Source organism: Rhinolophus sinicus, linkage group LG11 (genome assembly GCF_036562045.2).
Source record: "Rhinolophus sinicus isolate RSC01 linkage group LG11, ASM3656204v1, whole genome shotgun sequence".
NCBI lineage: Eukaryota > Metazoa > Chordata > Mammalia > Chiroptera > Rhinolophidae > Rhinolophus > Rhinolophus sinicus.
Genome location: NC_133760.1, coordinates 32,846,221 through 32,872,268, shown reverse-complemented (window position 1 = coordinate 32,872,268; position 26,048 = coordinate 32,846,221). Strand labels below are relative to the sequence as shown.

The 26,048-nt window shown below is 55.2% G+C and overlaps 2 protein-coding genes across 3 annotated transcripts; both read right to left on the bottom strand.

The window, feature by feature from the left end:
• Positions 1-7: 7 nt before the first annotated feature.
• Positions 8-3,358, bottom strand: LCAT (lecithin-cholesterol acyltransferase). 2 transcript variants are annotated; one of them, XM_074314705.1, is made up of 6 exons: positions 3,102-3,358; positions 2,210-2,366; positions 2,015-2,130; positions 1,887-1,926; positions 1,516-1,740; positions 8-570 (listed from the first exon to the last, which is right to left on the bottom strand). In XM_074314705.1, exons 1-6 carry the CDS (start codon positions 3,253-3,255, stop codon positions 30-32), a joined length of 1,233 nt encoding a protein of 410 aa, XP_074170806.1. In that variant the 5' UTR covers positions 3,256-3,358; the 3' UTR covers positions 8-29. The 2 variants fall into 2 exon arrangements, with proteins under 2 accessions (XP_074170806.1, XP_019611918.1); XM_019756359.2 differs by having other exon boundaries at positions 8-601; positions 1,831-1,926; positions 3,102-3,334.
• A 120-nt stretch (positions 3,359-3,478) lies between these two features.
• On the bottom strand, positions 3,479-25,351 carry SLC12A4 (solute carrier family 12 member 4). The gene is made up of 24 exons (XM_019756326.2): positions 25,156-25,351; positions 20,155-20,249; positions 18,577-18,708; positions 15,019-15,165; positions 14,889-14,943; positions 13,074-13,204; positions 11,217-11,458; positions 10,861-11,075; positions 10,169-10,333; positions 9,992-10,090; positions 9,581-9,638; positions 9,068-9,242; positions 8,526-8,644; positions 6,995-7,093; positions 6,676-6,795; positions 6,364-6,468; positions 5,934-6,102; positions 5,529-5,724; positions 5,247-5,416; positions 5,026-5,157; positions 4,842-4,949; positions 4,463-4,650; positions 4,210-4,343; positions 3,479-4,047 (listed from the first exon to the last, which is right to left on the bottom strand). Exons 1-24 carry the CDS (start codon positions 25,343-25,345, stop codon positions 3,956-3,958), a joined length of 3,336 nt encoding a protein of 1,111 aa, XP_019611885.1. The 5' UTR covers positions 25,346-25,351; the 3' UTR covers positions 3,479-3,955.
• Positions 25,352-26,048: the final 697 nt, after the last annotated feature.

Genomic DNA, 26,048 nt, shown 5'->3' with positions numbered 1-26,048 from the left:
TCAAGGCTTACAGCAGCAAAGGATGAGCTTTATTCAGGGGGGAGGGGCTCTGGGCTGGCAGCTGGGGGTGTGGAGTTGTTACGGTAGATACCCAGCAGGATGGCATTGATGTGCTCCAGTGTCTGGTTGCTAAAGACTAGGTTGAGGTGCTCTGTCCCATGCAGAGGCAGCAGGTGCACGGGCTGTGGCTGGAGGCCCTTCCAGTGGCCACAGAGTTTACTGCTGCGCGTGGCCACAGTGTCATCACCATCCTCATAGAGAATATCCACAGGATCTGTGTAGGGGAAGCCATGGTCAAAGATGTAGGTGCGGGGCGTGGGCAGGCCCTCGCCATACAGACAGTACACTTCCACGCCTGGTGCTGGCAGTCCTTCCAGCAGGCTGCGTGACTGGAGCCACATGTACCAGCCTTCCTCAAAGTGCAGGTCTGCAAAGAAGCGCTGGAAGTCATGGCCTGTGTAGTTGAAGGTGGGTGTGGACATGAACACATGGTCCTCAGGCCACACGTGGTTGGCGGGCATCATCCAGGGCGATGTCGTCGTCATGCGTTGCTTTCCTTTCAGCCTAATGCTGGACATGATTGGGATGCCCTGGTTGTCACCTGTGGACATGGAGCAAGGTGGGCAGGGAGCCAGGCCTGGCTGCCCCTGACCCACAACTTGCTGCCCAGCCCACGCTCAGCTGCAGGCTCAGTTTTGTCCCAACTTAATCCAAACATTGGCTCCAAGCCAGACTAGAACAGGCCTAGCATTTAGTAGGTGCTCAATGTATGCTTATTAAATGAGAAGCCCTGAGGGCACCTCTGTGAGGCAGAGCTGTAGGGCCTCAAAAAGAGGGCAGGGAGGGGTTTCCTGAGGATGGATGTGTATGTGCGAAAGGTGGGGGGATGGTGCTGGCAGTTCTCCCTGAGGCAAGTGTGTGTTGGCCCTGTGATCTGTGCTGCACCGCGGTCAGAGCTGTGTTCTGGGAAGGGTGAAATGAGACCGTGTTTGTGTTTGACACTAACTGATGTAATCTGAGGGTTTCCCTCACCAGACTGTGAGCTACTAGAGGGGAGGCCGAGTCTGGCTGGGCCCAGCATCCACAGTGGGTTCTCAACAGGTAGTAACTGTGGCTCCTAGGGTCTGGTCCTGGCTTTGGCAGATCTGTCTCCAGTAGGGGAGATCCCCAGGCAAAGGAGTTCCTGGGAGCAGAAGGCAGCTGAAAGCTGGGTGGGCAGGACCTGAGGCCACAGGAACAAACCTGGGGCAGTGAGTCAGATTGCTGGAGTTCACTTCTCTCTGTTAAACTTCCCTTGTCATCACTGAGACAGACTCTGGCAGGTGCCACTCTAATGGTCCAGGCAAGGCTTACTACTCTTAGGGGGCCAACGACAGAGGCCATGCCCCAGGGGTGGTAGACAACACCCACCGTAGGGCATTGTGTGCAGAAGCAGGAGCGAGGGCAGGCCCTTGGTCAGCTTCATTCCACCCCTCAACCTCACCACAGGATGCCAGTAATCAGAGCCCGTCTCACCTGAAGCCACGACCAGCAAGGGCTTGATGGAGCCACCCCAGGGAGCCCCAAGAGAGATGAAGCCATCGATGAAGCGATCCTTCCAAGACTGGGGCTGGCGCAGCAAGAAATAGAGCAGGTGCAGGCAGCCAAGGCTGTGCCCGATGAGGAAGATGGGTTTTCCATAAGTAGCATGCATCTCCTCCACCAGCCCAGCGAGCTTCTGGTAGTATTCCTCTTGCTGGTCTGCAGGGGGTGGGAGTGGATGGGGTCAGGGCAATGGGGTTTAGGGGCCACCTGCCCTGCCCCAAGCCCGCCATCCTCAAAGACACTCACTGGGTCCCAGCCGCCAGTCATAGGGGGCAGCCCGCACCGTCTCATCCCGCACATACCCGTTGTTGACCAGATTCTGCACCAGGGTGTTCATGTAACCTGTCGGGGACGCAGCAGCATTGGGGCTCTGGGCATGGCTCCTGCAGCCCAGCACAAGCAGAGCCCTGCACTTCCCCAGTACACACACCTGCCAGCTTGTTGCTGTCCAAGTACTCAACAGAGTAGGTCTTGCCAAAGCCGGGGACACGGATCTGTACACCAGGGGCATTGGACGCACGCCCAGAGCTGCGGTTGTAGACAACCCTGGGAACAGGGGGACATTCAGCAGGCCAGCGACCAAGGGACCGGGTGAGGGAACTGGGACAGAGGGGATGGCGCATACCTGGTGTTATCGATCCAGCAGTCTACCCCAACGGGTAGGAACATATTGAGGTCCAGCCAGATGGTGAAGAAGTCCTCCGTTTTGCGGTAGCACATCCAGTTCACCACATCTGGTTTATCCAGCTTGGCTTCCAGCTGATTCCCCAGGCAGCCAGGCACTGCGGGCACTAGCCTTCACTCTGGAGTCCTCGGACTTCTCACCGCCCCCACCATGGTCCCCACCCCAGCTCCACTCCCCCCCTGCAGTGACCAGCCCCACCCCTTCATCTCCCACACCTTCGACCCCCAGGGATGAAGCTCAAGATCCTCTTTCTGATCACCCCCCCAACTCCCCACCCCATCCCTCCAGCAGCACAAAGCCCAGGCTCCCACTCAGGCAAGGAAAGTCCAGAGGCCAAGGCTCTGACCTCTGCCCCCCAAAAGTAAACACCTCGTCTGTCTCCATTACTGCCAAAGTCCAAGGTGAGAATAAGCAGGTATGGGGCAGTGGGGACTGAGCCTAGGAGTAGGGGCAGGCCTTGAGGGGCCTCTCCTGCTCTCCTGGGTTGGGCATCCTATCCTTGCTGGGGTGGGGGCTGAGGAAGGAGTAGTGGGGCTTGGCCGAGGTTTCAGTGGCTGCAGCTGACCCACAGCTTGTATTGCCCTGGCCATGCTCTCAGGCACACCCGCCCCCCACTCCACCCACCTGGGGTAGATAACTCAGACACAGGAAAGTGAGGTGGGGGGAAGGGGTTAATTTCTCTGCAGGACAAGCCTTTGGCCCCACCAAACACTGAAGCAGGGATCAGGGCTAATGCAGGGGCAGAGGGCCTTGGCAGGGTCAACTACCAGGGGCTGGGGCCCAGGCTCCCCAAGGACTGGCCCGCTGCATCAGGGGCCTGGTGGGGGCTTACCGAGGATGACGGGCCTTGTGTGGTTACTGAGCTCAGCCTTGGGCGTGGTTTGCGGGGGAAACAGCACATTGAGGAGCCAGAAGGGGGCGGCAGGGGGGAGCAGCAGCCCCAGCAGCAGCAGCACCCACTGCCATGGGGAGCCGGGCAGCCCCATTCCAGCCCCACTGCCTACTGCCCAGTGAAGCGGTCTTAGGCTGGCCTTATCTGGAGTGGGGGTAGGAGGGGCCCTGGGGCCAGTGGGAGGGAAAGCCTGGCCAATGGCGGTGGCCAGGGATTGCCGGAAAGGGGCACAGCCTCAGGGAGCCGGCTCTGGGCCTAGGTTCAGGTCCGCCTTCTTCCTGTGGCGCCAGGGGAAACAGAGCCTGGGCAGCAGGAGGCCCAGAAGTACACAATGTTTTATTGAAAAAAGTCAGGCCTCAGCTGGCTGGCTCCATTAGGCTTGGCTTGGTGGGGTCCCTGCCCACAGTAGCCTGAGCCAGGTCTTCCAGCAGGCGGGCTGGGTCAGACTCCCTCCCCTCCCTAGTTGCCCTTCCCCTTCTCTCTGATGGTGACATCCAAACAATAAATATTCAATAAATAGCGTTTCTGGGCTGGCTGCCTCCAAACCCCATGTCAGCCCTGACCAGTCTTCTCCAGCCAGAGCAGGCCTCCTGGGGTGCTGGACGGGAAAGTCCCCAAACTTCTCAGGGTCCTGCAGGACCTCAGATCCATCTTCACTGCCAGGCCCAGACCCAGTCTCCAAAGAGACCTAGCAAAGCTGGGTCCAGGCATGGGCAAAGCAAGGCTGGCAGGTGGGTGCTGGGAGGGGGTGTTACCCTGAACACCTCCACTCTAGACCACAAGTCTGCATCGGCTCAGGAATAGATGGTGATGACTTCACGGCCACCCCCACGCACCAGGAGAACCCGCTCGAGGCCTTCGGTCAGCACCTCCAGGAACTCCATGTCTGAGGCACCAGGTCAAGGAGGCGGCACCAGCACCACGGGGCACTCGGGGAAGTGGGCCTGGCCTGTCAGTCAGACGTGGGGTAACCTGCCAACCCCAGGGGCATCAAGACTGACCACACGCTGTCCCCCTCCCTACTGCCTGCCTCTCCACAGAAGGATACAGTTCTCGTCACCCTCACTGTTCTTGGGTGGGCCGGGCATGTTCAGTAGAACCAGTCGGGCATCGTGGGAGCGTGTCACAATGACTTCATTGAGCTTCACGGCAGTGTGCATGCGCCGCACATTGGATTGGTCCCTGCAGGGAATGCAGCTGACCATGGGCCCCACCCCGGCCCACCCACAGAGCTGCTCTGCCCCCATCCCACCTCCACCCCCAGGCCCCAAAGTGGCTGGGTCTGCTTTCGCTGCACTCACGGCTTAATATGCACCAGTTCTCGGAAGTTGTCAGGGGCGTGGCTGGGGTCCCAGGGCTCAGCTGCCATATACTTGTCCCGTGTCCACGTCATCTGGATCTTATCAGCCCCCGCTGCAGACTCATCCTCCTCGTCCGAATACAGGCTTTCCAGCCGCAGGGATGAATGCCGGTCTTTGACCAGCTGGGCCTGCGGGAAATCAGAGGTAGCCTCAGTGTCATGAGCAAAGGGGGCCTGGCTGACCCACCATGATCACCCAACCTCAGGGACATGAGCACTGCCAGCGGGGTTGGGGTGAGTCATTCTGATGCCTGCACCTTATGGTGTCTCACAAGGCCTCAGCTAGCCACCCACCCCAGCCCTAAACCAAGGCCACTGACTTCTCGCTCCCGCTCGGTCTTGGTCAGCCTCATCTGCCGCAGCATCTGGGACCGTTGCTCCATCATCAGCGTCCGCTCGTAGGTATATGCTGAGATGTCGCTGTTGTGCTGGGGAGAGAGTGGGCCATGAGGACTGCACTGTGGGGCAGGGTATCCACAGGGCCACATGGGGCAGATGGCTCACCATCTCCACCACCTCCACCTCCGCCTCAAGGCGTAGGTGGTACAGGAAGACGGCCAGGTCCTTCTTCATCTGGATGCTGTTGTCATCCATCTGGGCCACCGTGAAGATGCGCATCCGGCACTTCCTCCAAACCTGTGGCAACAGAGCAGGTGGGTGGTTCAGTCACACCCCACCCCTCCAAGGGTCCAGCCCCTCTCCCCGGGGCCCACCCCCTGACCCACCTTGTGCTGGCGCAGCAGGAAGGGCAAAAGCATAAGCATGCCACCGTCATGCACAATCCACCACACGTCGATGTGGCCCTCCAGGTAGCGCTCATGGTTGCTGGGGTAGAAGGCGATGTTCTTGGGCACAAGCAGTGCCAGGTGGGCCGCCGTAGTGCAACGAACAGTGTCTGGGGAGGAGGGACGCTGCTGACCGCCAGCCTGCAGCCCTCCAGCTTCTGTCCTCACTTGAACCCCAGCCTGTTCCCCGTGGCTGAGCCCAGGCCCTGGCCTCTCACGCACCAATGAAGGTCTTCCAGGCACGTGGGTCCTCGCTCTGTCGCCAGCCATAGGGCCAGCCCAGCACCACCGAGTTGTGCCTCATGCCGCCCAGGCCACAAGACTGGATGAGGTGGGCCAGTCCCTCACGCACCTTGTTGGCTACCACCACCTGGCAGAAGCCCTTCACTTTCTCAATCTCCATCATGTTCTTGATGGTCTGTCGGGGACACACCAGGCTCAGAAGGCAAGACGCACACACAGAGGCCATGTTTTCAAGTTGGGACAGCCATACCCACCCTTGCTCCAGCTCTCAGGTGGCAGCAGTGCTGTCAACCTGGCTGGTCAGAATTGGGCCCCTCCCCTACATGCCAGCTGCAGACCGCAGCCTCTGGTCCAGCTCAGGTCCCCACCCCCCGCAGCAGGCACCTGCTCAGCAGCCTGGGCCTCGCCGTAGCTCTCCAAGAAGTTTCCCTGGATGACAGAACCAACTATGGTCAGGCCCTTGCCGGCCTTCAGCTGGGAGGCAAAGGTGAGGAGCCGTGGGTACTTCACGTGAAGGTCCTCATCTAGCTTTAGCAGTACCAGCAGCTGAGGCCTGCGGTGGCCAGATGGGGAGGCAGCCTGAGACCAGGGCCAAAGGTTTCCAGGGAGCCCCTCTTTTTCCCTTCTCAGCTCATAGGCCCCCACAGGTTTGGGTAGCAGAGATTCAAGGGCTCAATAAGCAGGATGGCACCCTTGGTACCCCGAGGACAGGGAACATGGACCAGGGAGGGAGAGCCAGCACCTCTTGACCCTCCCACCCTCGCAGTGCCCCAAGAACCTAGAGTGGCCTTTGCCAGTCTGGGTGTGAACTCACCGCCAGTTCTTGGTGTGAGGAGGCCCCTCCTCTAGTCGCAACAGTGCATAGCGGGCAGCACTCAGAGACAGGCCTCGGATCCCATCACCCCATTCCTTCTCAGCCCTATAGAGGCCACCATAAATTGGTGAACCCCTGGTCCCTCCCAGGGAATTCCGTCCAGATGTATGTGAGATAGAGGGGGGCCAGGCCCTGCACCATAGCCCTCCAGCTCCAGCTCCTATGGTGGCTAGCCAAGGATGGCTCAGTTCTCCCCAACCCAACATACAGACCACCCAATTTTCCCCAATCAGGTGGTAGCCCCTCACTCACCCTTGGTATTCAATGTACTTGTAGATCATGCCCGCAATGAGCATGGCAACCAGGGCATAGTACCAGGAGGAGACAAACATAAGGGCCAGGCAGAGGCTCATGCCCAGGAAGGACAGCGCCCTAGGCCAGAGAGTAGCGAAGGGCCAGAATCAGGGAAAGAGCAGTAGGGCCCCAGGCCAAGCCCTCCCAGTCCCCTAACCTCTCACCAATAGCAACTGTAACCCAGGAAACGCAAACCCCATCCAGAATAGGGCTCTTGGCTATTGAGGAATAGCTCTTGTGTCAGAGGACTTGGCTCAGGGGTCCAGCTGGCGCTCACCAGTGATAGTACTTGAACCGGGGCCGCCAGTTGGGAGTCCTCAGGAGTGTCTGCACAGCACAGGCCAGGTTCACAAACAGGTAACACATCAGAAAGAACCTGCATCACAGGGGCTGGCTGGTACCGAGGAGCCTCCTTGGCAGCCAGGCACCGGATGTCCCTGCCCTGCACGGACTCAGCCAGGTCTTCCCAGCCTCACAGCAACCACTTCTAAGCCTAAGGCAGATGTGACTACTACACAGGTGTCCTCAGAGCTAGGGCTTCGAGGATGGGCAAGTGTTTACAGGCAGAGCAAGGTGGGAAGGGGACAGCAGGCAGGGGGAACAGCGAGTGTACAGCTGTGAAAAAAGGTGGTGCTGAGGAGTGCTCAGGGTCTGGAGATGGCAGACAACATTCAGGCTCCTGGCCTGGAAACCAGTTGGATTAGGGGCTGTCGTGAATGTGGGGAGGAGCAGGTAGGGAGAAGACGACAAGGCCATTTTGAATACACTGAATTAGAAAAACTTGAGGGATACTGTGTGTATATAGAAGACTGGGACACGGTGAGGCCTGCTGTGTGAACCCTCCAGGAAGACCGCTGAGGAGCAGAGGGCTGAGGGGAGAGGCACCAACTTCTACCCTGAGCTGGCCGGAGGAAAAAGGCAGACAAGAAGGCAAGAGGACTTACCAGAGACAGAATGCCAAGGGGCAGGGGCTCCCATGGGGGTGTGTGGTCAGTCCCATCAGGGCTGCCAGGAAGAGCCAATGATAAAGGTTGAGATATACTGTCTGGCTTGGGCAGTGAGGGGTCACCACGCAAGACCACTGTGGCAAGAATAGTTTCAGGTGTGCACTATGTGTGGGTGGAGCTGGGCAACAGGAGGCGGAGGTATGTCGTGGGGAACGAGAGATTACTGTGGCCTGACTGTGGCTGGGGGCACTGCTTTAGGGGGAAAGGGAGTCTGTCAGGGCTACAGGCTGAGTGGGGCAGTGAAGGGTAGTCCTTCCATAATAAACAAGCAAGACAGAGCATCGGCAGTGCAGCAAAACGTGTGTGGCGATGGAGCGGGCCCCAACACTGGCAGAAGAGAACACAGCACCCATAGAGCTCTGCCTCAGAGACCCCCAGAAATTGCCATGTGCTGACCACTTCCTGCAAGGCACTGGTAGACTCAAATGCCAGTTGATCCTAGAACTTTAAAAGCAAACAACTTTGAAAACGGATGGGGCAGTGGTGGCTTCTTTAAGGCGTTAGGGACTGGGTACTTGCCCTGCCCGGGAGCAGAGGGCTGTTGCCTGCCTGCTCGGGAGGCTGGACCTGTTGGCCTGTTTAACGCTTCTGCATAAGTGTCAGGCTTGCTCCTGAGTGCAGAGGTAGGATGAGCTCTGCCAGGTAAACATCTTCCCATACAGCCTGACATGTCTCCCGGCTGTACCCTCAACACCAAACAGGGTTACAGGCAGGTGCTGGGGCCCCTGGCTGAGGGGTGCTGAGGGTGCACAGAGCCTTTCCCAAGACCACCCCTCTGCCTTGCCCTGGCCTCCAGCTCACATGGATAGGATGGGGGCCACCATGTCAAGAGAGGCAATGAGGATGCCCAGCTCAGCGATGAGTGCCGTGAGGAGGAGTGCCCATGTTGGTTCACCATTTGCCTTCCCGTGACCAAATACCTGCATGTACAAGGGTCAGTGTGGTCAGCAAGGGAAGACACTAGTCCCATCACCCCCATTCCACACCTTGAACTCTAAGCCACATCCTGGCCTCCATCATCCCCAACTCCCTCCTCTGGGGATTAGACCGCACCCATGCCTATGCCAGTAGGTTCCACAAGTTTCTCTGCCCTCTACCTCTCCAGGTGTCTCTGCTCTGAATGAGCCATAAATAAGCCATGAGGATTCTGGGCCCAAGCAGCTCTGCCAACAGCACGGCAGGGGCAGGGCCAGGACAGCTCTCAGCAATTCCCCATGATGGCTATGTGGCCCTACGGTCACTATGGGCCCCGGCAGGATGTAATGCATCCATGTGCCCTTCTGTTCTCCCCCAGGGTGAGGGGACAGGAGCACCCAGCCTTGTGGGAACACAGAATGGCTCACCCGGAGAAAGGGGATGATGTTGTCCTTGGCGATGGCCTGCAACAGGCGTGGTGCCCCTGTGAGGCTCTGCAGACCGGCGCCACAAGTTGAGAAGAAGGAGCCGATGACAATGACCCAGGGCGAAGGCCAGGCCAGTGTGCCCACCACCAGGTTCCTGCTCACACCATCACCGTACCTGCAGGGGCCAGGTTCAGACCACATTCCGTGCAAGGAGCCCCCCAACCCCTGGATGTGAGGAGTCAGGTCGGACGCTGTGGTGGGCAGAGCTCTGGCTCCTCAGCAGAGAAGGCCAGTCCGCCAGCCCTCATCCTTTCCCCTCATCCCAGCCCTGATCCTGATGTCGTCCTTCTCTCAGAAGTAAAAGTCCTGGTGGGGCCTGACCCACCTGATGGTACAGACTACCAGTGGCAAGCAGCAGCCTGAGGACATGTGGGACCACGTGAGTGAGAGGGGCTGGTGTTAGAATGGCAAACGCGGAGTCTACTGCCACAGGAAGGGGCCCAGCTCACTCACTTGTCCCGGAGCACCACACCCTCGATGCAGGCGCCAAAGAGAACCACACTGCTGAAGTCTGTGGCTGTGTCAAGGAAAGCAAGGCCTCCACTGCCACTCCATTCAGTCCCCGCACAGGACCTGCGTGCCCCTCGATCTACCCTTAACCAGAAGACTCAGCAAGGGCATCTACAGCTGAGAGTTTCACGTTGTGCACACTCCTTGAGTGTGACGTGAGTGAGGGGAAAGATATATATGAGCAGATGCACGCATGCACATGTGGTATGTCTGTACATGCCTGGTGGTGACCTATGTAGGCCTGAAACAAGAGACAGATAAAGAAGGTGTGTCTGTACATGCCAGGTGGTGACCTATATATAGGCAAGTGCATCCTGCAACCTTCCCCCCCGCCCCAGGCCAGGGAAAGGATACACACGAGGGAGGTGGTAACAATGGCCAGAATGGTCCCCACTGGGATTGACTTCTGGGCGTCGCGAAGGTCTCCGGAGCGATTTGAGCCAGCCATAATGCCTCCAAAAACAACAAGACTCCCTCAGGGGGTCCCCAGGAAAGGAGGCATGACTGAGTGGCTGGGCAAGAGGGGCTCACCTGTCACAGAGGGGAAGAAGATGCCGACGAGCACAGTGAAGGATGTGGCAATGTCAGCCACCACGTACAGGGGCAGGCTCTCCTTCAGGCCAACGGCATCTGTGGAGGGCAGCCCATGCTTCTCCACAACCTCGCTCTTCTCCAGGTAGGCACTCCATAGGTTCTCTGCGGGGGCAGCAGCATCACCACTGTAGCCCCACCTACTTCCCAGGGGCAGTTTGGGCCAGCGAAGCCAGAGGCTGCAGATGGTGAGGGGCTCTAGGGAATTTCAGCCGGATGGCTGCTCTGGCCACAGGGAAGGAGCTGTCTGGCTAGAAGTCTGACAGGCAAAGGGGGCTGAAGCCAGAGCCCTGCCACTGCCTGCCTCCTATACAGAGGCCCTTTATGGCTCCTGGGAGAACAACCCCAGGCAGCATCAGGGGCTGGTGGCTGGGGAGAGAGGGGCTGCCAGAACTTTCTGGGGGCTGCTGTAGGCATGGGACAGTGGCCAAATAGGCTCTGTTCACCCGAAACCTAGCTGCCAGGAGCCAGGCTGAGAGGACACTGCTGGGCTGGGAAGGCAGCCAGCCTGCCCCCCATTCCTGAGATGGCCACACAAGGATGGCTCTGTGCTCTACTCTCCTTCCAGGCCCACTCCCTGCCTCCGGCTCAGCTCATGGGTCAGGAGCGGGAGGACAGGAGGGAGGACGCACCCTGGAGCACACCAGCAGCTGCCCCAGGGATGCCAGGGATCTCGGTCACATTGTTGAGCAGGAAGTAGGGGTCACAGGAGTCAGTGGTAAGGTTGGAGCTGTGGCAGAAGAGGCTCCATAGCTGGGTGGCCACTGTCTCATTATCCACCATGGCCGTCTTGGCACAGATGTCAAACTGGTCCCGGGACAGGGTCCTGTTGCCCAGCATGCACACTCTGTGGAGGGGCGTGGCAGTCTCAGCACCTGCTTAGCTGGAGGCCCTCACCTGTTTCCACCCTGCAGCCTCTGGGACTCAGAGACCATCTCCCTGGGAGGGATGTCAGTGCAATGCCTGGATGTATTCCCAGGTTACTTACGGAAATATGGGAGGGTCAAAAATAGACTTGATGCCCCCAGCATAGATGGACAGGATGGAGATGATCACACAGGCCAGGAAGAGCGAGGCAAATTTATTCACATACTTGACACCAACAAACACCACCAGGGTCATGAAGGTCAGAAAAATGGTCCCATACACTCGCATGTTGTTCAAGGTAGCACTCGATGTGTCGTGAGCGCCTGTTGGGTAAAAAATGGCGGCTGGCGGGGCAATGTAGGTCTGAAACAAGAGACAGATAAAGAAGGTTTGATTTTCCCATTTGAGAGTAAATTCTATCATTTTAGTTTTCTTTTTAAAACTGTATCCAGAAAAAGCCAGTCACAAAAGACCACATGTTGTATGATTCCATCTATATGAAATGTCCAGAAGAGGTAAATCTGATTAAAGACAGAAAGCAGGTTATTGGTTTCCTAGGGCTGGGAGGAATAGAGTGACTACTAATGAGTATGGGTTTCTTCTTGGAGTGAGGAAAATGTTCTAAAATTGATTGTGGTGATTGTTGCACAATTCTGTGAACATACTAAATACCATTACATTTTATGCTTTAAATTGGTAGTGAATTGTATAGTAAGTGCATTACCATGTTTCCCCGAAAATAAGACCCAGCCGGACAATCAGCTCTAATGTGTCTTTTGGAGCAAAAATTAATATAAGACCCGGTATTATATATTCTATTCTATTCTATTACATTACATTATATTATATAAGACCCGGTCTTATATTATAATAAAATAAGACCGGGTCTTATATTAATTTTTGCTCCAAAAGACGCATTAGAGTCGATTGTCCAGCTAGGTCTTATTTTCAGTGAAACACGGTATATCTTAATAATGCTGTTATTTAACACGTTGCGTACGGATCACGAGAATCTTCACGAGGGATTTAAACCCCGCCGTTCGCAACATGTTAAAAAGGATTCAGACACAGGAGTCAACCTGAATAGCTAAATAGCCAAAGTAGAACAGTTTGAGCAACAAAATAAATAATGATAGTACTGGCTTATGAGCCAAGAATAAAATAAATATCCAAGAGTCCATACTTATATAAATACATGATTGAATAAATAAATAAATGGGAAAAGGACAAATTTTCCTTACAGAAGAAATCCAATAATAAATGTAGAAATGTGGGCAATATAAAAATAAAAACAACAACAAAAAACTCCCAGAAGGTCTAGGAGCTGGGTGCACGCTCCAGGCAGAGGACCTGGAGGTGGGACTAACCAGGCAGTTCCTCTGAACATCTATTGTCTGGATCCCCAGGGGTGGGCACTTGTTACCCTGTGCTCCCCATGGGCCCTCCACCTCTTCTCCCACCAGCTGGGGCAGTTCAGTGGGGAGAGGGAAGCTGAGTCAGAGCCCACATGGGGTACCCATAGGCGGCACTGACCTCCAGACAGGGTATTGCAGCTGCTCCCCGATTTCGGGACAAGGATGAGGTAGATCTGAAGGGCCTCGGATCAGAGGCCTGGGGAGACAGACCTGGCCAGAGCCCACACATGCCCAGGAAGCAGGCTCTGTGTCACCACCAAGATCTGTCACTGAGTTAGATGCAATAGTTCACAGATCACCTGCCATGGCTGACATGGATTGGGTGGATGGAACATCTAGGGCCAAGGTAAAGGCAGCCAGGCCCTTCCTTGCCTGGCCCAAACTGGCAAGGGATTGAAGGGGAGACTGGCTTGAGCAGAGATCTTTCTCTCTAGAGGAGGCCTCCCACATTATAAGCCCAAGACCCTGGCCGGAGGTGAGGGCAGCATGAGTAGTACCCTGGGCCTATGGGAAAGGGACTGTTTGGACAAGACCAGAGCTGGCCAGGGCTCAGCCTGACTCACCAGCAAGATCTCAATGGCCCCCAGGATGTACATGGCCGCTGCAAATGTTGTTCCCAGGTAGAAGCATAGGCCCACAGCACCTCCAAATTCTGGCCCCAGTGAGCGGGAGATCATGAAATAGGAGCCCCCAGCTAAAACAGAGAAAGTGTATACAGGTCAAGGCTGATTCTTCTTCAAGGGGGTCTCCTCCATGACAATCCCTCACAATGACCCAGAGGGACAAGGACAGATTTTTCTATTTACAGATGAGCAGGGTTGGGAGATTTGCCTAAGCCTGTATGGTTAATAAGTGGCCAGACTGGGGTCAGACCCCACTCCCATCTGACTCCAATGCCCAGCACAGGACAGTGAAATTACTACTTTGCTAGAGCAGTTTTAGGGCCGCAGCAGGGCCTAAGTGGCCCACTGCCCACCAACTCCCTGCACTTAGGCTGGTCCCCACAGCCTCCTCTGGCTGGGTGCATCTGATCTCAGCACACCTCACCCCTTCCAAGGGCTGTGTCTGTTAGTCTGACTCCTCTAGACCAGGGCAGGGACTGTGTCTGGCCCAGTGTTTTTCCCTAGGGCCCAGCACAGGGCCTGACAGGTGAGTCTCCATGGCTGACCCTCCTGCCCTGAGTCTGCTTCCATCAAAGTCTAATACTCCTGGCAAGATTGACAGTCAACACTGGGCTTCAGGGCCAGCGAGGTGCAAGAGATAAGCGTGATCCCATGTTGCTGGTTGAATCTGCTCCTGATTAAACTTCTCTGATGAAAAATCTGGGACTAGGGGTTAAGAAACTTTAAAAAGGTTAATCCGTTTCATACTGTAATCCACCTCCTAATGGACCTGTCAAGGGTATGAACAGAGATCTGTGTGCAAGGCTGTTTACGACAGTAATATTTACAATAGTGAAAAAGTAGAACCCAAGAGTAGGAAAATAATGACATAAATTAGGTAATACTCTATCAATCCTGCTAAAAACATCAAATAAACTTTTTCCGACATTTGGGAAATAGACACACACACACACACACACACACACACACACACAGTTTGGGAAAAACAATTATATCAATGCTTTACAAGACCATGTACCAGAAGGCTAATAGTTATGAATTCAGGATTATGGGCACTTTCAAAACCTCTTAATTTTCTTTTTAAAACCATATCCAGCTGCAGGAAGAGGATCACCCCGAAGATATTCTGTAGGCAGGGCAGATACACCCCCATGAGGGTGCCCATGCTGGGTAAGCATATGCCTCCCCGCCCCCATTACTTTTATACTAATACTAATAACACTGTTATTTAAAAAGAAAAGAAAACAAGCATCCAGATCCAGACACAGGAGCCAACCTGTAGTTAAACATCCAAAGTAGAATAGTTTGAGCGACAAAATCAATAATAAAGTACTGGATTATGATCCAAAGAATAGCATAAAGAAGTCCATACTGATATAAATACAAGGTTGAATAAATAAATAAACAGGGTCTCTGAAAACCAAGTCCAATCTAATCATCCCTGATGAAAACCCTATGATAATCCATTGGGGGGGGCCCAGACTCCTTGTCTTGGGCCATGAGGTGTGCCCCATCACCTTCTTTGTCAGCCCCACACCCCTATTTAAAAACAAACACAGAAAAATAACCCAACAGCAATCTCAAACTCTGTCCAGCAAGGATATTTCTAAGTGATGGCGACTAGCATGGATTCAGGGACTACACTCGCACCAAAGAACTGCTTTGGGGAGGGGCGTGGCAATAATAGTTCCAAGGTATGTCAAGGTGGATTCTGAGCCCATCACCCCCATCAGGCCCGGGGTGGTCCTCACCCACCTGGAACCACTCCATTGGTGGCGATGGCACTCATGGAGATGGCCGTCAGCAAGGTCTGTGGGAAGGCGGTCTAGGTGAGTAGCGCAGCTGGGGGGGCAGCCACGGCCCCTCCCCCAGCCAGGATACTCACACAGCAGCAGCAGATGAGTACAATGAGCAGTGCCTGCAGCACCCCGGCCGTACCCACCATCCAGGTCAGCCGCAGGAAGAGGATCACCCCGAAGATATTCTGTAGGCAGGGCAGATACACCCCCATGAGGGTGCCCATGCTGGGTGCCTATAGAGCAGGAAGGATGGGGGAAGCACAGAGCATCAGAGGGGTCCAGATGCACCATGGAAAGCCAGCTCCAGTCACTTAGCAGTCCCTAGGATTCCTACAGAGATCAGGTTGGAGAGGGGCATCCTGAGTGGAGCAGTCCAGGGAGTGCAGGGGTGAGGTGACAATTGGATTCTATGTTGACTTTCATATATGAAGACAGTTTGGAATTGGGAAGGTATACAACCTGATTCTTTTCAAAATGCCATGTGTGAGCTTTAGAGTCTCACCTCCCCCTCAAAGCACTGCCCCCTTCCCTTTCTCTCTTCTGTTAAAATTCTGGAAAGAGAGGTCTATCTTGGATCCCCACCTTCTCATCTAGCAGGCCTCACGTCACCCAAGCCAGAATCTAAGACGTTTTCCCTGGCCTCCAATCCCCGACTTCAGTACAGGTGGACACCAAGTCCTGCCCAGTCTGCCTCTCAAGCTGCCCTTAGATCAGCCTGCCTTGTCTCAGCCTTAGTCCCTTGAACCTGGGGCACTACACCTGGGGCAACTGGATGGTGCCCTCCTGTGCCTGTCAAGCTCTCCACACTCCATCCCACTCAGCTGCCCAAGCAGGTCTCTGAAAACCAAGTCTAGTCTCACCATCCCTGCTGAAAACCCTCTGCACCATCTATCCTGTAATCCCCAGTGTAGGCCGGACTTTTAGGCTTGGGCCATCAGGGGTGCCCCATCACCTTCATTATCAGCTTCATCTCTTGATGACATCCCTAAGAACCTCTGAACCAGGGCATGTGCTGGATCCTGCCTGGGAAGGTCAGCCCTGCCTCACCACTTGGCATATTGCTCTTCAGTTAAACAGGCAGGAGGCTTAACTGTGTAGCCTCTTCCAGGAAGTTCCTCTGGGTTGCCTTAGGTGGAGTTGGCACTTCCTCTTGCATCCCCTCAGTGTCTGATATACCCTTTCATCAGTGGTCACTAGAGGTCATAGTAACTGTTAACTCGAGTGTCTCATGTTCATATTGGGATTGACATGGCTTGTTCACTGTTGTATCACCATCAGGCCCTGCAGGTACCCAAAAGGTGTGCCTGAACCCAGTGATTGGTGCCTTGGAAGACCCCTAGGATAATCTGTTGGGAATATCCTCCATAGAGAATAGAGACTCAAGGTTGAAAGGAAGGTGAGGAAGGTCTAATGGGCATATCCAGGCAGGATTTTTCAACTATCTCAGGGCAGAGTAGGAGCCAGCTGGAGGCCAGGGCAGAAGCTGAAACACAGAGGCAGGGCAGGTGCCTTCCTGAAGAACTGAGGCCCTACAAGTGCAGTCCACCAGAGCTACAGCAAAACCTGCTGTCCTGGAGATGGGATGGGAGAGAGAACTTTGTGGACAGGAATTCTTCTGAAGGCTCCAGGCCTGGGGCAGGATCTGTGTGCAGCCTAAAGGACCTCAGAAGAGCCGAAGAAAAAACGAATGGTCCCTCAAACTGTCCTGCATGGTATAAGTGACAGATATACCTCATCTGGGCTCTGTCTGAGCCATTTTCAGAGGTCGTGGACCACCCACTGGATAGTGGCAGCTCCAAGCTCCACCTCAATTCTAAGCTGAGTCACTCTGGAAAAAGGGCAGTGTGGGAAAGGGCAGGGCCGGAAATGCTTTCTGCATCTCCAAATAACCTCTGGCAGCCTCAGAAGGTCACCAGGCCAGAGCCGGAGTGGCTGCTATGGAGAGGCTGCCTTGGGCCTTGGCATGGTCTGCCTGGAGGCCCACCCTTCCTGCGTTAAGCCTTACTTTTCTGAGGCCCCACTCAGACCCGCCCTACGTGAGGACCATAGCTTAGTGGCCCCAGTTCCCTAGCTTCCTATTGACTGTGGACTTGACCAGGCACCTCCTTGTTTGATGGAAAAGCCACTGGAGCTGGGACACTCCCATATTCTTACTCTCAGGCCAGGTAAGCTGAACAGGTAAGCTAAGGCTGGACCCCAGCATCCTCACAGCCTCCTCGGAAAGCTAAGGCAACATGGCCCTTCACCAGCCCAGGCTTCCTTCCAACACTTGTTGAGATGTACACTAGCCTTTCTTAGGGACCTTTTTACTCCCAGCCACCAGCAACTTGGATTTGGCCTGAAGAGACAGGGAAGAGGCACCTACCCAAGGTTCCTAACATCCACTGCGGACAACACTCAGAGGCCGAGACTCCCTCTGCAGGGCTGAACAGCCTGGGGGACTGGGAAGCCTGAGAGAGTCAGGGTTCTCTGCTATCTGTCCAGAAAATGCCAACAAAACCACAACTAGCAGGATAGGGGGTATGTCAGGTCTGTGTGACCTCAAGATCTCAGCTGGCCCTTCTGGGCTGATTTGCCTCCCTGAGCGGCAAGGTGAGGAATGCACATCAGCCTGGTCTACCCTCTTTCCCTGGCCCACCCAGGAAGGCCCCAAACTCACGAGCAGGTCTGAGGCGGGGGACCCAGCTTATTCCAACCAACAGCTCTTTCTGCCTGTGCTGACATCCAGTAAGAATTCTATAGCCAGTGCCAGACCCAAGTACCCTCCAAATCACAGCTGCTTCCCAAAACTCAAGGAGTCAGGAGGAGGAGAGGGAGGGCTCCTCGGCCCCAGCCCTCAGTTAAACTGAGCCCCCTCACACCAGGGAGCTAAGCAGAGATGTGCACAGTCATCCTGAAGAGAGAGGAGGGCCGAAAGGCCAGAGGCCTGGACTGCGACCAGAGAGGGGACCAGGACGGCCCCCGGGGCAGTATGATGGTCCTATCACCTCCCTACCCAGGCGCTCAAGGAACCCAAGGGCTACTGGAGGGGTCTGCCAGTGGAGCCAACACAGTGAAGGGTAGAAGAGTTTGGTTACTTGCACTAGGTCACACAGCCCCAAGGGACAACCACGTTCCTGGTTCCAACGGCAACTCCCTTATTCCTCTTAATGGGATGCCGGGGATCTGGCCTTCTACATCGTATCTCACAGCAAATCCACAAACCCATCTCCAAGTGTTACGTATTGATCTTGTCTAGCTGAGTCATCACAGGCAAGTTACTTATCACCCTTGACACTCAGTTTCCTCATCTGAAAATGGGGATGATAATAGAAGCTGCCTCACAGCTTTGTTGTGAGATAACCTGCAAGAACCCAGGCTCACTGCTTAGCACTATGTCTCACACACAGAGAGGACTGAGTAAAGGCAGATGTTGCTCTCCCTGTCATGTCTGAGGGTCTCCCTCGCCCTCTGCCCCCTCTAGCCCTCTGCCCCTGAGGAAGCCTCCTTGAAGCCAAGGCAATGAGTGTCCATCCTCCATGCTCACTACACCTGGCACCCATTTCCCCTGGGATGCTCATAACCATGAGGAGAAATTGCCAATTCCATGGTGTTGAGTCTGTCTTCCCAGGGAGGGGCCCCTCTGCTGCCCTTGACTAGCTTACCTTGGCTGCTCTCCGGCGGGTGCCGTCCCCATTTTCAGCCTCCTCGTGCTCCTTGGCACCCTGTGTGAGGTTGGTGTAGCTGACGAGCTTGCCCAGAAGAGAAGATACCTTTGGGCGGATGTCCAGCTCTTCCTGTAAACAGAGCCACAAGGCAGTCTGGCAACGGGCCCAGCCAGCACCTATGTGTAGCCATTGGCCTGGCCTCTGGCCCCTTGCCAAGCCCTGAGGCAGGCCTGGGCCTGATCCCAGCTCTTGCCTGGGGAAGCCCAAGCCAGCCATCTGGGCAGGTATGGGCGCCACACCCCAGCATGCAGCACTCAAAGGCGAAGCTCCGTGACTGCTCTTCTCTCTGCCCCACCTTAGGTACAGTCATGACCAGCCCATTTGTGAAAACTACCTGCCTCAAGGGAGAGGGCAAGGCAGGGCATAGCTGGCAGACAGGCGAATGGCACACTTCACCTGTTTGTTCTGTGTGGCCACCTCCCAGCTAAGAGTGGGCCTCTGGGACTCACATGTTCCCTCAACTCTCCCACAAAAAAGCTACCGCTAGTCACCTCAGGGAACCAAGGAAGTCAAAAGAGGGTTGTCTGGGACAAGTCTCTCTTATTTGCTCAAACTCTGATCTTCCTGGATGATCTCCCGGGCCCCTTTGAATAACCCACCTCAATCCCCAAGGTGGGATCCTGGCTCTCTAGCCCATCCTCAGGTAGGGCCAGGACAAGGCTTTTGCTGCAGAAATGTGCTGCTTTTCTAAGTCAGGAGGCCTCCCAGGGTCCCAGGGCTCAGGCGCCCCCACCCCTACCGGGGTCTAGGATTTCCCTGCTCCGGTGGCTTCCCTAGCACCAGGCCTCCATCTGCGTGTTGCCCTTCTAATCCCACACGCAAGGAGAATCTGGTTTGGAGTGAGAAGTGAAGATGCGGGTCTTTGGGGGGCACATGGAGATTGAGGAACCTATGAGACTTGCATGGGGCAGCTGAATGTGTGGGGTCAGAGTTTTGGGGCCTAAACTGTGCTCTAAATCCAAATCCAACTTCTGAGCCTGAGTCTGAGAAGACTGAAATTCAAGTTCAGAGGCACAAAATTAGGAATGTTTCCAGAGGGGTGTCCACTGAGGTGCAGATGTGGAGAAAGGGGGCGTATGCAGGGAGAAGGACCAGGCCTCAGTGAACTTGAGATGGGCAGGGTTGGAAGAACCAGTCAGGAAGGACAAGGAAGAGTTCACCGGAGAGGAAAGAATAATAACGGACTGTGAGAAATCCTAGGAGTGAAGGGAAGAAAGGAAAGCCTGAGAAGTGGTCACTTTGCTGAGGATCTGCGTGGAAGTCAAAGGCAAATAACCCTAAAGGTGGTAATGGGGTGGGGTTGTGAGCGGCCTCTGGGAAAGCAGTTTTAGTTCAAACGGCCAAGGGAACCACAGCCTGACTGCCAGCGGGCCAAGACAGACAAGGGGAGACTGGAGGAGGAGCCGAGACATAAGGAGGCACAATTGTCCAGCCTGCCTGCTTAGCTAAGGCTTGGATCCTGACAGGCCCCTGCCTGCCTGCCACACCTGCAGCCCAGAACTGCGCATCAGCTACCTCAAACAGTGCCAGGTTCCGGTCATAGTATTCACTTCCTCTGGAAGCTTCCAAGGGACAAAGGAAAGGGCTGCTCTCTTTGTGGTTGCCATGTCCTGTGGAGAGAAAGGGACAGAATCCCAGTCAGGGGCTGCCTCCTGAGCCCCCAACCTGCACTGCTCCCCAGCAGGCCAGCCCACAGAACATGATTCATCTCTGTCGAGAACTGTGGAGGTCAGTGTTACCAGGCTGGGCCAGTCTCCCTGAAGGGTCAGAATTGGCAGAGTGGCCAATAACCAAAACCCAGCACCTCATTTAGCAGAGGGCCACAGAAACGCTAGCTCACACACGTGTTAACACCAAGGGGCGGAGCCTGCTAGGAGGGCGTGGCCCGAAGTTGGCCCGGCCTCTAACCCCCAATCCTATTTCCTGGCCCATCTGGAATACCCAGTGTGTCAGGCACCGAGGCCTCTGTGTCCTCAGGGCCTGCCCGGGTGCTGCCCTCCAGGTAGATGAAGCCACACAGGGCACCTTTTGCCGCCATCGTCACAGGCCGCCTGCAAGCTGTCCCACCATGCACCGCGCGGGGGCATCCTGGAGGGCAGCTCGAGGCATGCTGGGAGGAGCCATAAGCTGGAAGTTGCCCAAAGAGCGGAAGTGGGTGCAAGAGCTGTCTAGGGTCGTCTATGAAAGCCGGGCCAGGTGGGTGTTGAACTGAGCAGGAACTGCTGGCAGGAGCTGCTTACTGGCCTCCCTGTCCCCAGAGCCCAGCCACTTGCCCAAATTAGGTGCGTGGCCCATACCAGTGTTAACCTACCCCAGGATGGCGAGATAGTGCCTCAGCTCCAAGGAAATCTTGCAAGATGAACTTTTTTTCTTTCTTTCTTTCTTTTTTTTTTTTTTTTAATGCCTGCCTCACTTCTCAAAGCCTGGCTGTTTTTTCTGGCTGCCCAGCATTCACACTCTTCCCTGTTTTCCAAACTTTATCCCTTGTGAGTTTCGGTGGGCGACACTCCCATCTTTTCATCAAGCAGACAGAAAACACCAAGTACTCCTTTTCTAGTCACTAAGTGTTTTTGTTTGTTGTTTGTTTTTCCTGTGCCGACAGTCTGGCAGCTGTCAGTGGCTAGAGGCCTCGCAGCAAATGGGAAGCTGACATCTTGGTTCAAAGAAGCCAGATTGGTGTTGGATGGAATGACTGTGGCAGCAATGCTGGGCTGCCTGGTGTTTGGTGATGGAGGTGGCAACAGAAGTATCATCATGGACTCAGACTAGTGAGGGTATGCACTGGCTTTGTAAGAGCTACCTGCCAACCTTCTCTGGTTAAATAGCCCATAGTTTCATTTCTCTTGTTTGTAGGTAAGGATGCTGAATGATGCATTCGTCACCATCTGATACATCCTCTTGCCATCAGTATGAGACTTCACTTGCCTTCTCTGGAGCCAAGAATCACTCAGTAGATGCTGCACTGTGGATTCTTTATTACCCAAGGAGATTGACAGGTAAAGTGTGCTGATGACAATTTCTGGGGCAAAGTACGGTCTTCCTTCGTACAGCATGTGAAAGTGGTACATCACCTCAACAAGGAACCTGGACTAGCTAAGTGAGCCAAGCAGCTCACTCCCATGTAGGTCAATGCCAGCAGCACAGTTGACAAGGGCAACAGGAGGTCAAGCCAGCCCACTGAGCCATGATAAAGCCTCGTGGGGTCACATAGCTCCTCAGACACCCTGTGACATCTGCTATGTCCTTGATGCTTGTTTGGGATCAGGATAAGGAGCCATAAGAAAAGTCTGAAAACCCAGTAACACCACCCATTACAATGACAGCCCTTCAGTGAGAAGCCCCTGAAAAGTACTCTTGGATTTTTATGACAAAAAAAGTGTCTCCCCTGAATAAATCAGATGCTTCATTTTGTCAGAAAATGGCAGCTACGGAGCTCATATTATTTCCCTTTCTGCCTTGGCTGCCAGGAAACTTCAAGTCAAATTTTTCCTTAGATGCAGTCACCATCTACCTCATCTCAGAGTCCCTGCCCCATTCCTTTGTATGGTTCTGGTCTTTCTGATAGTAACAATCCTTGGGGGAAGTACCAAGGGGTGGAACCTGCCAGGAGGTGTGGGGCATATCTCTTCAGATCTTTTTATGAAGTAAATTGGAAATAAATTATTCTAACCTCATGCATTGCAGCCTGCCCCACCATTGCTGCCATGTCTCTCTGAGGAGACTGCACTGGTATCCAGAAAATGCAGAGCTGGGCACAGAGCAGTTCTCCCAAAGTGGCTGTGGATGGTCCTCCAAGACTTAGTGGGTCCCTTGTCCCTTCAGCCATGACTCCAGAAGAGCTCAAAGCCCTTCCAAGCGTTGCCTCTAGTCCTCAGAGCAACCTTGCAGTAGATATCATTTCCCACCTTTTTGTAACAAGGAAAAGAAGGCTCAGAGAGATTCAGAGGCAAGGTTACCCAGTGAGAAGGGCAAAACCTGGGTCCCAGGATCCATTAGAGCCAGGCAGGAGCTGAGCTGCAGGTTCCCTACTCCTATTCTAGGTCCCAGTGCATCCCAGGGTGCACCCTAGGCTGCAGTACAAACCTTTAACTAGAGAAGAGTGTCTGGGGTTTGCAATTTGGCCAGGGTGCACATACCCAAGGCTCTTGGTGCTCTGATGGTTGGCAGCCTGGCTTGGATTCCTGACCCTCCCTCTCTATGACCCAGGGCAACTTTCTTACCCTCTCTGTGCTGCCTTGATTTCCTCTTCTGTGAAGTAGAGATAGTAATATAATACCTACTCTTCTAACTGCCCAGATGCATCAGAAAAGGGACTATCTGGTGCCAGACACCCAGTAGGTATAAAGTCAGCTACCATGGGATTGTGCGAATATGGGGCTCTAAGCAGTGTCTGGGTGTACTGCCCTCAGCTATTCCAAAAATTCCAGTGCAGGTCTGGGCATGCCTGCCAGGCTGAAGCTGCTCAGATACCACCTGAAACCCCCGGTGAACCAGAGCATGGCCTGGGCCTGGGGCACTGCCTGTGAAATGCACATATATGTGTATTCCTGGCTCCAGCTGCAGGTGGCTATCCAGGTGACACTCCTGCCTGATTCCTGTGCTCACAGGCATCTGCCGGGGGTACCCCTCTGGAACCTCTACACCCCTTAGAGCAGAGGTGGGGCCTTGAGAGATGCAGGTACCAGGCTGGAGGTATCCCATGAGGTGGACCTGAGGTCACTGATTTTGTGCCCCCAACCCTTTGCAATTCCAACCAAGAAGGATCATAATCACTCACCAGGATGCAGAGTGTCCCCCATACCGCAGACACAACCAAGGTCTAGCTGAGAAGGAGTAAGAGGAGGAGCGGAGGATAGTGGGAGGAGCTGGCCCAGGCTGGAGAGACCTGGCAAGACTCAGCCAGTGTGACTCCAGGTCCCTCCAATCACCCTGTGAGAGGCCAAGGCGTGGCCAGAGGCTAGGCTCAACTCTGCCTGCCCACTGGTCCAGGCTGCTCCTAGGGACGCAGTCCAGCCCAGACTTTGGGAGAGAAAGCCTCCCAGGGCTAATGGGAGCAGGGATGTTGGCTCCTGCTCTGACCATTGGAACAAGGCTAGGAGCAGGTCAGGGCACCAGAGGTGAGGGCTGAGGAGCATGCGTGAACATGGCTGTCAAGCCTGTAAAATCTCCATGATGTCCAGTAGCCTATGCCACTGGCCTGTGCCAACTCCCCACACAGCAGTCAGGTGACACACATACAGGCATCACCCATCAGGTATGGATCACCTCAGTCATGTCACCATCACAGACAGATCAGAACTAGGTCAAGAGGGCATCAGTTGACACATGCCACCAACACACATGTTCCCTGCATATCTCCATTATGGTCAGACACAGACACAGGCATTTGTCATCAGTTATACTACCATCCTTATCACTGACACCCCTACAGGAAAGTGGCTATGAGAATGTGCTACTCTGACCCCACCTTCACCTTGTGATACCCTAGTTACACACTTGCACAGGCACAATTACACATGCACGTGCCACTACACATACAGACGCATGTTTTCAGCAATGTTCACACTCGCAAGAGTGGGCCCTGGCAAGGACAGCGACCTGAGGGCCTCCTGGGGTAGAAGATGGAGAAAGGGGTGTGGGAAGAAGCAGGCACCTGAGAGAAGGGAAGAGGAGCTTACTTCTAGACCCAGTTCTAACACCTAGGCTAACAGTCAGGGCACTGGAGTCTCCAATCCTGGGTTTGAATCCCCTGGGCAAATTATACAACAGCTTCCTGTCTCAGTTCACTCCTTCCTAAGTGTGAGTAATAGGACCTATCTCATGGGGGAAATTAGGAGGATTAAGCAAGTTAATTCACATAAAGCCCTTAGACAAGCCTGGTTCTGTGGTAGTGCTCCCTAGATGCCCATGGTACCTAAACAGATCTCAGCAGAGATCCACACAAGTGCACTCATAGACCCCTTCAGGCAGGCACACCCTTCTCTCCTGCCAGGCAGTTACCCATAGACCTCCTCAGGCACGCACATCCTTCTCTCCTGCCAGCCCGAGTGCAGGGAGGCACAAGGATGGGGGAAGGGAGGGGATTTTCAGGGGCAGAGGCACAAATGGGTCGGCGAGACGAGAAGAGGCTGGAGGCGGTTCACAGAAGGTGAAGGGGCTGGGGATCTGGGATGCGGCTGTGCTCCCAGCCGGGAAGCGCCAGAGATGGGAGCTTGCTGCTATTCATGCGTCCGGCGGCCCCACTGGCCTGGCCTCCTTCGTCCGCCACGTCTGCAGCCCCCGCCTGTGGCCCGCAAGGGAGGAGCTGGGGCTGGGAGGGCGGCCCGACTACGGGCGCCGGGGCCCGGAAAGATCGTGTCTGCGCACGCGGGGCGAGGGAGTGGTGGCGGCGGCTCAGGCTAAGAAAAGTTGGGCCCGCATCGACGTGTGCATGCCCGGGCCAGGTGTCTGTGAGAGTGGACCCCGCGTGGCCGGCTCCCCTGTCCCCGCCAAGGCCCCCTCCAGGCGCGCCCTCACCGTCTGAGTCTTCCCGCTCGGCGCGCTCCCCGTAGTCCACCCAACTGAGCCCCTCGAGGTTGTCATAGTCGCCGCGCCGCGGTCCGTCCACCGGTACCACGGTGAAGTGAGGCATCGCACGCACCGCTGCCCCAGCCTCTGGCCCGGCTGTCTCCGCTGTCCCGGGCCGGCGCGCCCCGCCCGCCCGCATTCCTCCCCGCTGCGCTCACTTCCTCCGTTCGTCCCCCGGGCCGCCCCTCGGAGGCGGGGAGCAGGAGGGACTCGGGCCGGCTCCTCCCCGAGGGGGCTTCGGAGTGAAGCCCCTCTGGAGGGAGTACCACTAGCGACTCCAAACCCTGGGGAGGGCCAGATTCCTGTGTGACTTTGGGTGAGGGGCCACCCTCTGTGCCCCAGATGCGGTACTTGTATAATGAGGAAATGCGCTTCCACCTCTTGGGGCTGCCTGACGACTCCGTGAGGTTGGGCGTGGGGTGCACTGGCTCTGCGCCTAATAAATGCGACATTTGGGACGGAGAAGGGTCAGCAGGGCCCGGGCCAGGACCGCAGAGGCCCTCCCACTCCTGCCCAGGGCCTCCCTCTATTCCTTGGTATCCTCTCGTTCCCATCATCTGTGTCGCCCACCTCTCCCCTGCGTTTCTGGAAACCCAGTCCCAGTGAAGGTCCCTCCTTTCCCCTCGCTGCAGTCTGTCCCTGGTGGAGGTGCTGTGGATTCTGGCCTCTCCCCAGAGGCTGTTGCCTCCTGGGTGGGAAGGACATACGTCCCTCTCGTCCCGCCCCGTTGCCACTTTGGTTACACTGGATTCTTTAACCAACTTCTTTCTTCTTAATTTTATCTTTTACTGTCTCACCTCCTGGGGTTCCTTTACCTAAATCGTTTTTAGTTGTTTGCTCTT